General features: G+C 41.1%; 2 protein-coding genes and 1 non-coding gene across 3 annotated transcripts; 2 read left to right on the top strand and 1 right to left on the bottom strand.

Annotated features, from left to right (window-relative positions):
• The first annotated feature begins 71 nt into the window (after positions 1-71).
• TCP1 (t-complex 1) lies at positions 72-8,428 on the top strand. Its single transcript, XM_031060816.1, has 12 exons — positions 72-304; positions 1,498-1,583; positions 2,282-2,410; positions 2,789-2,886; positions 3,210-3,320; positions 4,009-4,190; positions 4,781-4,907; positions 5,241-5,416; positions 6,130-6,253; positions 7,201-7,393; positions 7,710-7,873; positions 8,124-8,428. The coding sequence occupies exons 1-12, from the start codon at positions 178-180 to the stop codon at positions 8,338-8,340; spliced, it is 1,734 nt and encodes a 577-aa protein (XP_030916676.1). The 5' UTR covers positions 72-177; the 3' UTR covers positions 8,341-8,428.
• Positions 769-904, top strand: LOC115948413. Its single transcript, XR_004082235.1, has one exon. It is a non-coding gene; the product is annotated as a small nucleolar RNA SNORA29 (small nucleolar RNA).
• A 180-nt stretch (positions 8,429-8,608) lies between the features above and the next one.
• On the bottom strand, positions 8,609-17,081 carry ACAT2 (acetyl-CoA acetyltransferase 2). Its single transcript, XM_005425645.2, has 8 exons — positions 16,987-17,081; positions 15,683-15,864; positions 14,496-14,613; positions 13,564-13,707; positions 12,421-12,543; positions 11,556-11,710; positions 9,427-9,537; positions 8,609-8,860 (listed from the first exon to the last, which is right to left on the bottom strand). The coding sequence occupies exons 2-8, from the start codon at positions 15,785-15,787 to the stop codon at positions 8,693-8,695; spliced, it is 924 nt and encodes a 307-aa protein (XP_005425702.1). The 5' UTR covers positions 15,788-15,864; positions 16,987-17,081; the 3' UTR covers positions 8,609-8,692.
• Between the last annotated feature and the right edge of the window lie 6 nt (positions 17,082-17,087).

Genomic DNA, 17,087 nt, shown 5'->3' with positions numbered 1-17,087 from the left:
GAGGGGCAGCAGGGAGCGAACATGGCGCGGCCATGGTCACCCCTGCCATGTGCTCTCCCGCCCCGCTCTGCTCGGGAACTGCCGCTCCTCTCGAGAGATTCCTTCCGTCCCGGGCCGCTGCTGCCTGCAGGGAGGGAGTAAAGGGAGGATGGAGGGAGGGCGGCGGCAGAGGAACGCATGCCATCCCGCGCCGCTTCCAGGATTCTGAGTGGCGACCCCGCGTCCCCCTCCCTCCGTCCCAAACACCGGGCCAGGGCGGCTGCTGCTGCTGCTGCACGGAGGCCGCTCTGCCCGTCCCGACCGCGTAGGGCCTGAGCCTGCAAGGCCTGCGGGGAATTCTGCAGGGAAAGGAGCAGCTGGGGAAGGTCCCCGCTGCCCAGCACAGGGAATAAATAACCTGCTTCGGAGAGTGGGGACCACCCTCGCAATGCGTGTCTGTAACTGCGCTTCTCAATCTCGTTACCCATTGCTCCGGATTGAACCCCAAGACCCGAGGGAAGGCTGCAAATTCCGAGACCGATCTCAGATTCTGAGTAGACAAAAGACAAAGGAAGAAGCCAAAACTTGCTTCCCGATCAAACTGAGATTCTTTCCTGTATCTCTGATGGTACTTTAGGCAACTACTTAAAATTTACGAGCCTTGCTTTAATTCACGAGTGAGATTTCACGTGATAATGGCACCTTTGGTTATTTCTTCCAGAAAGCTGACATTAATCCGCCTAAGCAAAATAAATTGATGTGTTGTTTTAAGGTCTCTGAGTTATAACTGTTCCCATTTAACTACCACTTTGTCAATTTCTAGATTAAGTGGCTATGCTTGTGGGATAGAGAAAAACTTGCCATGGTCTGAAGGAAAAGGTTGCTTGTATCTTTTTCCTATATGAAGATGGCAGAACAACCTTTAAATGAGCCAGTGTTTTAGAGGCTTTGTATTGTTTTAGTAGTGACTCAAAAGTCACTTTTCGGTGACTTAGTTGCAGAAGTAAATGTTTTGTTTCAGTCACAGGCCTGGTAAGAACCAAAGGATGTTTTACTGATTGATGTGTGGTGATGCCGTTGTTCTCTGTCTGCCCAGAACTGAGAACTAAGTGAGAGTGAGGTCTTGTGGCACAGCTTGCTGCAGTCAAAAGCAGCAGTGCTACCAACCCCTCCTGATCTAACAACACTGCTCCTCTGACCTGAGTCCTGTCCTCCATCTTACCGAGACAGCAGAGAAGCCATTCTTTTTCTGGTCACTCAGCTTAGTTAGCTATACCAGCCAGGAGGGAAGAGTGAGGTTTGGCACAGATTGTATGATTGTATTTTTTTAGTAGCAGCAAGCCTAGCAAAGTAAGGTAAAACTTCAGGTTAGATAGGCTGAAATGTAATGCTAGATTAGATCACTTGTTGTCAAGTTCCTGATCTGTTCATTCTTGGCACTGTTTCTTACAATCCTGAGAATCATCCTAAAGCTGGGAAGATAAAACTTTTTTTTCTTTATTTCTTTTATGTATTCAGTTACTGCTGCCTCTGCTATTGCCAATATTGTGAAAAGTTCTCTTGGGCCAGTTGGTCTGGATAAGATGTTGGTGGATGATATTGGGGTAAGTAATGTTACTTTAAGAAGTGTCAGGAGGGCTTGTATTCCTGTGTAAAAGTGCTTCCACTTAGTGTGCTTCATGTGCCTAATGTGCCTGTGCCTGTTTTATCCTGTGAGGGGTAGGAGAACTGTGGTAAAATTGACTATTGTGTGTTACATCATTTTAGTTTCATCTATTGTGGCAATGTATGTGTTACAGTTATTTAATTTCTGTAGGTAAGTCTCTGTAACTGCTTAAAATACAGATCAGATTGCAAGAAGAGAGTTTCACCATTTAAGCCAGGTTTAACAGGTGCTGACATAATTCAAGTAATTCATAACAAACTTTTAAGCAGTATTTTGTATTTTAAAATATTTCAAGCAATTGAAGAAAGTTTGTCATTTTCTAGACTGATGTAATAAAATACTCTTTCGGAGGGAAGTCATTGCATGACTACTTACCCAGTATTTGCAAAATGAATGATGAGTTTCTGTACCATAAAGGCTTTTCTGGTCAAAAGAAAGTGCAGATTCTGCACTGGTAACATTTCTGTTGCTAGAATGGGACTCCACGCTAAAAAGAAGCAGTAAAGTTTTGTTATAAATAGCCATTTTATGGGCAATTGCAAGGAATAATTAATTTCTGTATGACCATTATAAAATGCAGCAGTGAAAGTGTAATAGAAATATACCTCATATGCACATTTGATTTCTGAAAATTAGGATGTGACCATTACTAATGATGGTGCAACCATTCTGAAACTGCTGGAAGTGGAACATCCTGCTGCAAAAGTCCTTTGTGAGCTGGCAGACCTGCAGGACAAAGAAGTTGGTGATGGGACCACCTCAGTGGTATGTAGCAAGTTTCACAGGCAGATATATTGAAAGTCAGTGTTTAGATTTGGTGTTTTCCATAGATGCTAGTTTCCATATGCAAAGTGATGCTCCAGAAGGGAATTCACTCACTTCTGTTTTATTATTGATTTTTCCTATATTGGAGGTTGGTCATAGAGGCTGAATTTAGGTTTTTAATTTTTAACAGCTGCAAGAAGTGAAGTATGAACAAGGATGCTGAGTGCTGGAAATTTGCCTGAGACTTCAGATACATTGGTGGGGTTGGAATTAGGTAGCTCTCACCTCACACCAGAAACTGGTTTTAGTTCTGCGTTGCACAAGGTACTTACTTTGCTTATGTGGAATGCACATATTTAATGTTTGTATTTCAAACAGGTAATTATTGCTGCAGAACTTCTCAAAAATGCAGATGAGCTGGTGAAACAGAAAATTCATCCTACCTCCATTATTGGTGGATACAGACTTGCCTGCAAGTAAGAAACTGATACAGTTGAATTTCAGCATTTTGTGACTGCATTAATACAGACTTGTTGGTGCCAAGTGGAATATGGTGGTTTGTTGCAGGGGTGCTGGGGTTTTGGTTAGTTTGGGTTGGATTTTCTTGTTTGTTTTTGGTTTTTTTTGTTGTATTTCTATAATCATGTAAAGGAATGACAGCCATGTTACTGTTCTTCGAGAGCAATTGATTTTATCCCTTTGTTCTTTGAGGTAGCATTTTAGAAGAGCTGAAAACTTGGAAGTTTTTGTCTTTTTGTGGGGGTGGTTCTTTACTAGTATATTTGTCTTTATTTTACAGGGAAGCTGTTCGCTACATCAATGAAAATCTTGTTATTAACACAGATGAGTTGGGCAGGGAGTGCCTAATTAATGCTGCTAAAACATCAATGTCCTCGAAAATCATAGGAGTGTATCCTTTAAATTGATCAAGTGAGTGAAGTAAGAGTGGTTGATTAGGGAGCTTCAGTAGCTAGGCTGGAGTGTCCTTGGCAGCCATTTTTATGAACATGACACAGTATTGAAGCTGTTGTGTTTATAATGGGCGTTTTACAGGTATTGTGACCTGGCATAGGAAAGCATGTTCAAACTCTTCCCAATTTATTTAAATCTGGGTTAGCACATCATGATAGCTTTTAAAGGGTAATGTTTCCTAACAATTGCTTTGCTTGTTAGGGAGAGGAGATAAAGAGTTGTGTGAATAGAAAAATGTGTAACATAACAGAAGTACCTGGGAGTGAATCAGAGGAAAGAAAGTTGAATTTTACTCCATGGGCACAGAAAAACCTGCATTTTTAGCTTTTGTGCAGACTGACCATAGGAGACATATTTTTCTTTAACAACAAAAGGTACATAAAATGCAGGTTTCATACTAGTCTGTCATAATTTCCTACCAGTGTTTCAGCTTTTAGAATGACTCTTTCCTTTAATACAATGGTAAGGAGAGCTTGCACTTACATGCCTTTCTGAAGCTCTTTTCTGGAAACTTAGTTTTGGCACTGTCAGTTATTTCTGTTCATGGTTGGTTTTGGTTGGTTTTTTTTTCCCCTTAAGAATCATACTAGTTTCCTGCTTCAGTTTTAACCTTAACAGCCTCTCAGTGATGGTGATTTCTTTGCTAACATGGTGGTGGATGCTGCCCTGGCAGTTAAATACACAGACCAGAAGGGTCAGGCTCGCTACCCCATCAACTCGGTCAATGTTCTGAAGGCCCACGGCCGCAGCCAGAAGGAGAGCATTCTTGTCAACGGCTACGCGCTCAACTGCGTGGTGGGCTCCCAGGGTAAGGACAGGGTTCCAGAAATCCTCCATCTCACCTCAGTCCTCTTCATCTTTCTGCATCGCTCTCCTTACTGGCTGTGCTCATTGCAAGTCATGTGGGTTTTCAGTTCCAGAACAATTAAACAGGAACACAAAATTGCGCACTTCACCAGTGTTTCTTAGACTAGAGCCTGCCAGCTAGCAGTGATCCAAAAAGTGTTGGTGAGTTGCTGTGGTTTCCCTGGATCAGTGTCAGCAAAGTAGCATTGTGGTCTGGTGGAACTTCAACACTTCCCTTTTGGGGACCCACTGCCAGGTTTGTGGGGAACGGTTCATTTAGCAGAGCTGTTCTGTGATTACGTGACTTAGAGGATGTGAGACCAACAGGTCAGATTGTCATGGTCACGCATATTCTGGGGACAGGGTATGTAAAAAGGTAACACAGGAAAATCTCGATTGGCATTTTTCTGCAGTAGGGCAGAACTGAAGGTGGAGAAGCAAACAGTAGGACTCTGAAATGTGAAAGTAATGCTAATTTTAATCTCTGATGCTGACTTGATGTTCTGTTAAATCAATTTGACAAAATCATTCTTGCTTATTTTTCCTCATCAGGTATGACCAAGAGAATAGTTAATGCAAAGATTGCATGCCTTGACTTCAGCCTGCAGAAAGCAAAAATGAAGCTTGGTGTTCAGGTTGTTATCTCAGACCCTGAGAAGCTGGACCAGATAAGGCAGAGGTGTGTGGAAGCTTGAATAACTGAGGCAGTGGGGTTTCACAGACTTGATTTGGTCTCTTCAGTTGAGGTGGCTCAATCTTATTTTGGCTGAGTGCAAGAGGTAAAAAATTTTTTGAATGTTAATGTTTCCCACCAATACCAAATAGTAATGGAAGAAGCCTTCACTTCTGGAGGCAGAACTAGTATTAAGTCAGTTTTCAAGAAATGCAAGTATGTTTTTGCAGTGGTGCATTCTTGCAGAGCTCTGCATTAAGGTTTCAGGAAGTTGGCTGACAAGATGTGATGGTATATTTTTTTAATACCTTTTTATAACTTTGACATTCATCTTTGCAGAGAGTCAGATATTACCAAAGAAAGAATCCAGAAGATTCTGGCCACTGGTGCCAATGTGATTCTCACCACTGGAGGTATTGATGATATGTGTCTGAAATACTTCGTTGATGCTGGAGCTATGGCAGTACGAAGAGTCGTAAAAAAGGACCTTAAGCGGATTGCTAAGGCATCAGGAGGTATGTCTGTGTAAGAATGACTGGTTTATAATTTATTCTTCAAAGTAGTAGCTGTTGTTAAGTTATTTCTTAACTCATTTTTAAAATACAACTTCTTAACCTTCAAGGTCAGGATGAGTAAAGCTGAGACACTTCTTTTTAGCTTTACTGTTGCTTTTAAGTGACCTTTGTCAAAGTAGTAGTATTGTAAAACTTGATTGTTGAAGATGTACTGTGGGAGGAGAAGCAGTTGCCTGGCACTGTGAAGACTGGCCTTTTGTGGAATAGGAGCCATAATCTGTGTTTATTTAGAAGTCTTTATTATGCATGCATTCATAAGCCTCTGTTTAGACAGTTAAGTACATTGTTTAGATAGTTCGAGATGAATAAAGAACTCCTAAATCGCTGAACCATACTTTTTAAAAAATCTGGTCTTGTACATATTTTTATCTGTCAGTTCTTAAATTTGGAAGAAAACTTTTTCATTGTGGTAAAACATGGGAACTTGTACTGGCTGTGCAAAAAGAAGTGCTGTAAAAGTTGAACAAAAGAAGCAGTTTATCAGTTAGAAATACTGAATTGCTGCCTGAGAACTAGAAGTGTTGTTCAAGAAAAATCTATTCAACACAGCTTTTATTTCTGCTTTTCTTTCTGTACACCTATTCAGGGAAGTGGGCAAAGGATAATGTGCAGGAATTGAATGTTAACTTCATTTTTTTGTTTGTTTGTTAAAGCAACCATTTGTTCAACCCTTGCAAACCTTGAAGGTGAGGAGAGTTTTGAGGCATTAATGCTGGGACAGGCAGAGGAAGTAATTCAAGAGAGAATCTGTGATGATGAGCTGATTCTAATCAAGAAGTAAGGATCCTTTTAAATATACTCAGTTTTATATATGTTCTCTACTAAGTTTGAGATAAAATTCTATTTATTTACTTCATGTTGTCTGAGTGGTTGGAGTAGTTAAAAACATGGGAAAATAGTTAAACAGAAATCCAGTGCAAATTAGAGGTGAAAGTATCAGTACTTAGTCTCTTTCGCTGGAGCTGGATACATTTTGTGAACTACAGTATATGAAAACAATCAAATTGCTAGGCAGTTTTTACTTAAATTTTTGTTTATAAACAAATGTTTCTAAACTGGCTTCCCGTTAGAGATGGTAAAGGGAAGTAGGTACCATCTAAGTAATTTCATCTGAATAAAGAGGTGTGAGCTAAATCTTTCCATTTGTAGTGAAGACTGTGTTCAGTTGTGCTGCTGTCACTGCTGTCTGGTACCTGAAGACTTAAATATCAATTCATTTAACAAGAATGTACTTTGGATAATAACTTTTCCACTGCCTTCCACTATCCCTTCTGGGTATTCATGTTCCTGTGGTGTCATTTGAGCGTGAATGACACACCCTGCCCATGGCACTTGTGTGTCAGCTACATGTGACAGCCTTTTCTCTAACATTGGCAGTCATTAACTTATTTAATGGGGTTGTGGGGCTGTGCAAAATGGGTCTTTCTTACTATCTAAGTATGCTTTCCCCTCTTTGATGAGGAAACATCTTGTCATCTCACTTTGATAGGTATCTTTCTTTAAAAGATTAAAATTCAAACTAGATGCATGCATGTTAGACATTAAAATGGTGACTAAGTTACAATGTATGTATCCTGCAAGGGCACATAATAATGTTAAGATTTTCTTTTAAATGTTGAAATAATGAGGCTCAACTGAACTTGGCTTTAGAAGAAAAAATTTACCAAGAAAAATTTTAATCTAGGTTCCATCCAACACAGCTGACTTCTGATTCCTTTTCTTAGTACAAAGGCTCGTACTTCAGCATCAATTATCTTGAGAGGAGCCAATGACTTCATGTGTGATGAAATGGAGCGATCTATACATGATGCTCTCTGTGTTGTCAAAAGGGTTTTGGAATCCAAGTCTGTTGTCCCAGGTGGTGGTGCTGTAGAGGCAGCACTCTCAATATATCTTGAAAATTATGCAACCAGCATGGTAAGTCTTGCACAAAGCAGCAGTGGTGTGTATGTGTTAGACTTGCACCATGAATCTCCAGGCGTTTATTTTCATCTACTAGAAGTAATTTCTGTGGTTCATGGAAACATAATCATCTTACAGAATCTAAGATGGTTCTTCAAAATGGAGGATATTAGTTAATTCTTTCTCTCATAATTAGATTCTATGGGTTTTTTGACCCAAACACAGGTTTTGCATGTGAAAACCCCTCCCTATTAGTGCTGTTCTTGATTCTGGCTCTATTTTTTCCTCTCTTGATGTAGTATCGGTTTAAAAACTTTTTTCCTCTTTCTAGGGATCACGTGAACAACTTGCAATAGCAGAATTTGCAAGATCCCTCTTAGTAATTCCAAATACATTGGCAGTAAATGCTGCTCAGGATGCCACAGATCTTGTTGCAAAGTTGAGAGCATTCCACAATGAGGCTCAAGTTAACCCAGATCGCAAAAATCTGAAATGGCAAGTATCTGTCTGGTAGAAGGCTGGTAAAAGTGATGTGGGTTGGTGACCTAGATGGAAAATTGTTCTCCCAGTTTACTGAACCATGATTTGCATAGTAAAAAAAAAAAAAGTTATCAGTGAACTCCTTTTCCCCTGCCCTTCAGTTGTGTGTATGTATTGCTGTAATGAAGCAGTAGCTACCCAGCATGCTCCCAGCTGTATTTCTGGTGTTTCTCCCTCTCCATCTGACAGAATTCCTTCTTTTCAGGATTGGACTTGACTTGATCAATGGAAAACCTCGTGATAACAAGCAAGCTGGCGTCTTTGAACCAACCATGGTCAAAACTAAGAGCCTCAAGTTTGCAACAGAAGCTGCAATTACTATTCTTCGAATTGATGATCTTATTAAACTGCACCCTGAAACTAAAGAAGAAAGAGGAGGGTGCTATGAGGATGCAGTTCAGTCTGGAGCACTTGAAGAATAACTTAGGCTTTATTTATGTTTGTTTCACTTACACTTCCCACTCTTATAACTAAAATGTTAATAAAACAAGTGGTTGAATGTTGCTGCTATTTTCTTGTGAACAAACTTAATTTTTGAAAGCAAGCTTGGTCCTTGCAGTGAGAATTTAGGCTCTAGAGCATGTTAGCAACTAGTGTGCCTGCAGTAACCACTGACCTCTTTGTCAAGTCAGTGCTTGAGAGTCAAAAAGTAATGGTGTAAGCTTACTTACATGTAGGCAAAACAAAATGTTAGCTGTTAAAATGTTATTAGAAGTTTATTAGTAAAATGTTTCAAAGCTAGTTCACACTAGCTGTTCATTCATTCCCTCACATTTATCTCTCAACACACATGGCTATTCCCATTCCTCCTCCTATACAGAGAGCAGCAACACCACGTTTTCCACCAGTTCGTTCCAGTGCGTAGAGGAGAGTTACAAGGATGCGACAACCAGAGGCGCCCAGAGGGTGGCCAAGAGCAATAGCTCCACCTTGTATATTGACCTAAAAGAAAAAAAAAAGCCAATATAGACAGCCAAGAACATTTAACTGGCTTAGCTGATTTTCAACATCAATGACTTCACTGGGATCTAGCCTTTAATTATTTGTGAGCTTGAAACCCCAAACCTCACTTCATGCAAGAAAGTGCATATGAGTGCAACAGCTGGTACTAATCGGTATTGCTTCTGCAAGAGTGCAATCTTCACTCTGAAGAGGTGAATTTAGGGAGGGGAGAATAATACCCATGCTTTTTGCCATCACTGAAATAATACTGTGGCAAATATACTTGAGGCAGCAAATTCAAATTCTGAATTAAATATGTTTGAGCAGTTGCCTAGATTTGCAGAAAAATCCATTGCAACAACCCTGGAAGTTGTTCAGCTGGGATACTGTCTGCTAGCAAAGCCAGCGGACACAGCAGTGTGAGGAAAAGCCTGCTGGAGCTCCCACCCTATTTGTTTACCAAAGGGATTGCAAGAGAGCTGTGCTCATCTTTACAATCCACATGCACAGAATGGGACAAGTTTGAATTACAGGAAGTAAGCTAATGCCGGCCTACAAATCATTACCTTTTCTGGGTTTACTTTCAGTTCTTTTGAAATTGCAACAGATAGTGACGCAAAGGCTTCATTAATTTCAAACAGGTCAACTTGTTCCAGAGTCCAGCCAGCTTTGTCAATCTGAGAAAACAGTGCAAATAAGACCTTATTATCTTTTAGCTCTTCCTTAGCACCAGAGGAAGCTTTTCCTAAGATGTAAATTGCGTGATTTGAAGCTTTAGAAAAGTTGAAGGAAAACAATCTTTTATAGCCAGTGTTGACTACAGTGTCAGACAAGTCAGTACAAGTCAGTACAATAATGCTGACTGCTCATAAAAATCTTCACTGATTTTACATGTAGCAGCACTGGTGGTGCAATTGTGAAAATCAAACTGTACCTGGTGCCCTTACTACAATAAGCACTGCATTCAGAAGCAGGCTGTAAGAGATTAAAAGCAATTTTTTTAGGACATAGTCTGACTCCATTAGGGAGTCTCTGTTAACAGAGACTTTTAAACAGGAAATAATGTGGTGTCAACCATTAGTGATCAGTGCCACATCCGATTTGTCCAGTCTCTCCTGCCTTTACATTGAAAGCTGGCACTTTAAGCATTTCACCAGTGACTCTTTGAAGCTAGTTTGGCTCATGTTTTCAGTTGAGAAATTTGTGATGCAATTGCCTACTCTGGTACAGGCTTAGGCATGTTTCACATGTGTACATTTTTACTTCCACTCGCTTTGTTTCTAACAGCAATACTTTATCAGCAGAATCATCACCATTGATGTTTTACAACCTAGGGTGGCCAGACTGGTCCACCTCTGAGGATACAGTCAAGGAGGGGAGCCTTTTTCTATAGATAAAATAGACAGTATGGAGTATCCCACTCTTCTGGGAAAAGCTTAAGGTACACAATGTTATTGTAACACTTAATGTATAACATAGTCATTCTCTTACTATAAAGTGCTACTCTAAAATTCTGAAGTGATAAACAATGCGTGGAGGGTCTGAACATATGGTAACACACAAAGTTTAATCACAGAATATGCTGAGTTGGAAGGGACCCATGAGGATCATCAAGTCCAACTCTTAAATGGCCCACAAAGGAATTGAAGCCACAACCTTGGTATTATTAGGACCACGCTCTGAAGTAGTGTGCCTTTTTTCATAGTTTGTATACAGTTACAGCTTGTCTGCCCCACAGTTTATACTAAAACTGTATTGTATATGCAGTTACTGCACCCTTCATTTAAAAGAACAGTTTGAGATATGGTAAGAAAAAGCTTTTTAGCATTATAGTTCCGATTTTCTTGTCAAAAGCCACAGAGCTTGGGTGAGTTCAGGTCAGACCTCCACATCACCAGGACATTACAGAGGTGAACAAAATAAGACCTTTACACAGTATTAAAAAAATAAGGAACATTGAAGCAAATATGTTAGCTCTTTTTATGTTTACTTTCATAGCTAAGCTTTAACAGATAATCAGCTGGGGCTGCTATGGGTTATGGATGCATAAGCAAGCAGTGTGGTACCAGCAGGGCTGCTCCCAGGGGCATGGAGAACCTTGTCCTGTGGACTGAACACTGAGCACATCAGTGGGTCAGTAATGCTCTGAGCAAGTTAGATGTGGTTTTGGAATGCACCTTCCTGCCAATTTGTAAGCTCCCAAGCTTTTTGCAGGCCAAACTGAAACATAAAGGACACAGTCCCATTGGCTTATGCAGATGGCACTCAGTGGCCCTTCCCTCAGTGTTGTACTATTGCAAATACATTCAGGCAATGATCTGAAAATTAACCTGGCCAGACACAGCATCAGAACTGTATCACTGAATTAGGTTAGTTACAGCATCCCTGACATTTGATCTTTAGCCTCCTCGGTTATCTAGGTACCTTTTCACAAACCTGACTAGTTTATGCTCTGAAGTCCATTTATACACATGCATTTGGGTTTTCTTTTTCCAACATGTAGGTACTAGCCTAGTAGCACTAGGATTCCTAATCTTATATACTACACTATTTTGAGTCTGTTTTTCACATAGTTTACTTTTTTCCTACTGAGTTTTCTTTAGGACAGGGCAAAACCAAGACATGGCCAGAAAACAAAAACCCGTTAAAACCAAGAGTTTTAGCATTATGGATATATAGATAAGTGATTACTTACAGCTTTCCTTATTGCTGAAATGGGCCCTACTCCCATAATAGATGGATCTATACCTGTCTGAGCCCAAGATACAATCCGAGCCAAAGGCATAAGACCTCTCCTAGCAGCTTCTGATTTCTTCATTAGAAGAACAGCTGCAGCTCCATCATTTAAACCTGTGGAACAACAAACAACTTGAATGTATTTATTGGACTTCATGGCTTTTACTGTGCCACTTTCTCCTGCTTGCATAAAATCACAATCTAGACAAAACAAAAATCACAAATAATTTACTGGTTTAGGTCGGTACTGCTCATACCAGCTAAGTCTGTTCTCTGCCACAAACACTTGAAACTATATTGCTGTAAATGTGACACATTTGTGATTCTATTTGGAAAGCAGCAGGTGGAAAAATCAAAGTAAAATCTGAAAAAAAAGTACATCAGACTTGTTAGGCAGAGCAGCATAGCAGAGACTTGTTTGGAAGGAGCAGCATAAAGACACAGGAAGATGTTTAAAAGCTGCTTGTGGCAGTCCCACAGGAGAAACATTTTCAAACATGAATCATTAAGTTTTCCACTGTCCAAACCTGCAGTGTCAGAAACTCTTAGACAGTTTTAAAAAGAAATATTCCTTCCAGCCTATCAAATACTGCTGTTATTGCCCAAACTCTTGTATTGTTTCATAGGAAACAAGGAAACAAAAGACAACTTTCTAAAGAAATCCTCCACCACATCTAAAACGGAGTTCTACCTACGTTGTCAAACACATTGCCATTTCCGGCAAAGCAGTGAACACACAGCAGCCACACCCCTCACAGAGGCCCTGCCTTGAGCCAAAAGCAGCTACTGTTCTTCTCCACATCATTTAAGCCAGATGGACCAACCTGAAGCATTAGCTGCTGTTACTGTCCCAGTCCCATCTGTCAGAAAACAGGGCTTTAACTTTGCCACTGTTTCCAGGTTGCTCCCATGTCGAGGGTGTTCATCTATTTTAACTTCTATAGGACCTGCAAAACAGAGCATTATGCTCACAAGAGTGTCTAATCACACAAACACATCGCGAACAGAAAGCAAAAACAACATGCTGAGTGGGAACATACCCCATATTCCCTTCAACCAACAAGGCATTCTTGCACTGGAGACAGCTGCCAACTCAGGGCAGTTTAACAAACAGCTGTAACCCTCCAGCTCCTTCTAGCAGGGCAGACAGCTCAGGTTTCCTAAGACAAACACTACCTGTCTAGTTATGCAAAAGCCAGTATTGTCCTTGCTGCTCCTAACCCAATACCTTCTCTTTCAGCAGGTTATATTTCAAATGATACTTCTGGTAATCTTGTTACAAAGAATAGTCAAGTGTCATTGAATATGATTATCTAAACTGTTATTGTGAAATAGTAGTCAGCCTAAAGCCAGGACTTTTTCTGCAGGGCCTGTTCAATGGAATTGTTGAAGAACTGATTATTGACTGCTTTTTGGAAAATTCAGTTTTTGCATCTACCTCACAAGGAGCTGGGGAATTCCCCTGCTCAAGAAACAGACCTTGGCTCAAGCATTGTAATAGGTCTTTTTATATCCCTCACAAATCTAAAGAGAAACATACCCATTATATGTAACCTGACTACACAATTAACTAGTAACCCTAACTATTATCACTCTGTATTTTACTAGGTGGGCAAGGTTTGCCAGATCAATATGACTGTTTTAAGTTTGGTGCAGCAGGAGTCTTAAGAAAATGAAAAACACTGATTTTGGTACCATATCTAAGCCTATGTTAAGTCAGTGCTTTGTCTAGGTTGTTATTCTATCTCCAATAAAACACACTATTACTATTTGCAGAAAGCTACACTGAGATATTCCACATTTGCATTGCTTCTCTCTTATTTAAAATATAACCGCTGAAAGCTGAAAAAGAGAGCAACAGGCCAAAAAGGCTGTGTAAGTGGGAAACCATCCCCTGATTACAGGAGCCATAGCAGAAAATAGATTTTTTTCCTTAAAATCAGCTCTCATTATCCATTCACACCTACCTTTTTTAGAAGGTACAAGAACAGGAACAATTTCTTTTGTAAAATAGCCAGCTTTCTGTGCTGCCTCTGCCCTGTTTTGTGACTGTACAGCAAGTTGGTCTTGATCCCCTCTGCTGACTTGCCACTTCTTGGCCACATTTTCAGCTGAAACAAAAACAAAATGCAAACTGCCATCAGGAAATGCCAAAATTTTAAGTTGCAAAATTGTAAGCACAAACATAGTCATTAACGTTTGCTGTGGCAAGCAGCTGAGTTTGTTGAACCATTTTCATTCCGATTTCCTAATTTTGTTTACTCATGATTTTCTACTGTATATATACTTGAGGGTGAAAATTTTTGTGTGGAATCTCCTCCTAGATGATATTACCAAATTAAATACAAATGCAAACAAGCTTTTGTAGTTTATTTCTTCTCTGTAGTTCTCTGCTCAGATCTCTCTACAGGAACTCTCTACAGCCACTTCAGGAAAGAGAACTGCTCTGCAGCCACTCTGTTTCACAAGCAGGGTCTAGAAAAGCAGTTGGCTGACCAGGCCAACCAGGGTGCAATAACCTGAAGCTGCAGAACCATGTATATCCACAGGGCACTTTATGTAACTCACCCCCACCATAAACCTGTGCTGCTGAATGCTCCAGTTATGTACAGGGTTTATTTTATTTATATTTTTTCTGAAATTAAATTTCTCAGATGTAGAAGAGGTGCAGAGAGTTTAGCTCAGACAGAAGAAAATCCCAAAGCAGCAGCTTTACAAACAAAACAGAAAATGCCTTCAATGCCTTTAATTATTACATATTTCTTTCTTTCTTTTTTTTTTCATGACTACAACATAAAGACAGCTTGAAACATGATATGTGTAACTTCAGATTTCTGAAATTCCTTGTCAGTGAATTCTTTCAGTTGACCATTTCATTTTATGGACTGTCATCACTTACCTGTTATGCCCATGTGATACTGATAAAAAGCATCTGTAAGGCCATCAAGGATTATGGTGTCCTGTAAGGAAGCCTCTCCCATTTTGACCCCAGCTCGCATGTGAATGACATGAGGAGCCTGCAAAAGCATATTTTGAAAGGAGTGAGATGTTTACATCTCCAGTACACAATTCAGACAGACCCCTGCCTGGTGGCTGCAGATACCCGTCCCAAACCCTGGCAATCTCTCCAGCTGCCTGCCCCTCCAGAGCCTGCCAGCTGGCGTGCCATTTGGCCTGTGCATTCCCCTGGTAGCAGACCACCACACTGCAAGTGTTGTTTCCTCTCCACAGACCAAATCTATCATTGCTGGGCTACATGGCTGTAGCTCTCCCATTCTACTAGCCTGCTCCAGGTAGTTCCCAATTGCACTCTGCTATCAGGGAATGTTAACATCACTTTTAGCATGGGCAGCTGAGCCCTGGCAGAAGAGGCCATCCATTTCTTGGGAATCAGATCACCAGCTCAGACCCATTCCTGAATACAGCCTTGGGATGAACACCTTGAAATAAAACTGCTTTGCTTTCTTTCCAAGCTCTAATTTCTTGGCAAACAATAACATTTTCAGTTATTCCTTCTCTGGGCTTCTTGCAATACAAAAATCCTGTCTATTGTGCTATGTCACAGGAAAATCTGTAGGGGGCTAGAATATAAGAAAATAAAGATAGTGTAGAAAGTAATCTTACCCCTAAGGAGTTGCAGCTGGGCCACTTATCAAAGATTAGGAGCAGGCCTGACTTTAACAGGCCACAGCTGTAACCAATGAGAAGAAGAGTGCTATAAAAGAATGGGGTGGCTGGGTGAGAAGGGAACTGGAGTTGGTTGGCTGCTTTGGGAAGGATAAGGAGACAACAGTATGGAACCCCTGCAGTTAGATGACAACAAAAATCATTGACTGCAACAGGGCTAGATGGAAATAAAAATGGAATTTTAAATGCAGTATGTGTTTGTAGGGCACCTTTTCAGTAGCTACAGTATGAAGTCGTTTTTTAAAAGAAGTGTGCTACTGTTGCACATGTAAATTCATTCACAAGCACAGTGATCCTTCCAATCTGCCTCCAGGTGCCAGCCTGGAGAGCCAGGGTTTCACCACGGGGCTCTCTGCTCCCAGCACATCAGTGCAAGGCCAGTCTAACCCTCTGCTTTACCTTGCTCATGCTCTCCATGCCCCCTGCGACCACGACACTGGAGTCTCCCATCAGTATGGACTGAGCAGCCAGACACACAGCCTTCAGGCCCGACCCACAGATCATCTGGCAGCTCCAGGCAGGCACGGAGTACGGGATTCCCGCAGCCACGCTGGCCTGTCGCACGGGGTTCTGGCCAGCACCTGTGGGAACAGGCAGCATTGTGCTTTTGTCTGCTCTTAAAAACACAAACATCCACCTTGTCACTGGTCACAATACCCCGATTCCACAAAAATTTAGAGCTCGCTCCTTTTAGCTGGTGGGTAGAGAAGTGTCCAGCAGTAATCTATAAACAGGTAACCTCTCTCATTTATATTGATCAATAAATGCCTGCTACTGATATAGTTTTATATCTACAGCTCTGCTTTTGATGCCAGGTCAGAGGAAACGCTACTTCAGATCAGCCCTAGCCTGTTGTATGTGTAGGATGAGAAATCATTTAAATTGCTACTTTCTGAAGAGTTTCTTTTTGACATCTTCTGTACATCACCAGCAGTTAACTTTCCCTGAAAGTTCATATGGAAACGAAAACCACAACTATACACAGATGGACCTGAAACCTTCCAGTCTTTGCTGTGATCTTGATGGATATAATAGGAGCACTATATTCAAAGAAAACAGTCTTCATCTGTATCTCCCGAGGCCAAAGCTCTTTGTACACAAAGGACAAGAAGAGCACATCATTCAGCAAACTGAAAATACAGAGGAATCTGAATCATCTAAGACAAAAAGATATATTTCCTTCCTCCATGTTTAAAATACAAAGCTGCCTATGATTCTACTGATTAAACATTACCCTCGAAAAAGCAGGAGCAAGTTCAAAACAAACAATTCCCTGCCGAGTTACATTTTCATTAAATCAAAATATTTGTCTCCAAACAAGTTGCATCACAAGATCTTGCAGGTCAGTCCGGCAGATAAACACAAATGCAGGCCTAGCTCTTAAAATCTCAGACTCTATCATTACTTAGAATGTTAAATTTAGCAGCTGAGATAATCATGGTGAGAAGGATGGTGTAACAAAGAAACTGACATTCACACATACACTGTTGGCTACTTCAGAAATTAAAAAAAACCGAACTTCCCACAACATCCTTTCCAAAACCCCATCCTTTCGGTCACCCAGAGCGTATGGAGAAGCAGCCACGATGCCTCCCAAGTCCTTTGTTAAGGAACCGTGTTCCCAATAACGCCCTGGAAGGTGAAACTGGAGCCGTTCCCATGGGACAGCCCCGAAGGGATGCTGTCCCGCCGCCGGGCCGTACCTGCGGTGAGGACCTGCCCCAAGATCACCTCCGACACCTCCTCGGGGGCCAGCCCGGCCCGGCGCAGCACCTCCCGGATGGCGGCGGCGCCCAGCTCGTGC

Source organism: Geospiza fortis, unplaced genomic scaffold (genome assembly GCF_000277835.1).
Source record: "Geospiza fortis unplaced genomic scaffold, GeoFor_1.0 scaffold217, whole genome shotgun sequence".
In the NCBI taxonomy this organism is placed as follows: Eukaryota; Metazoa; Chordata; class Aves; order Passeriformes; family Thraupidae; genus Geospiza; species Geospiza fortis.
The sequence above is the reverse complement of the archived record's forward strand: the minus strand, read 5'-3'. Positions and strand labels throughout refer to the sequence as shown.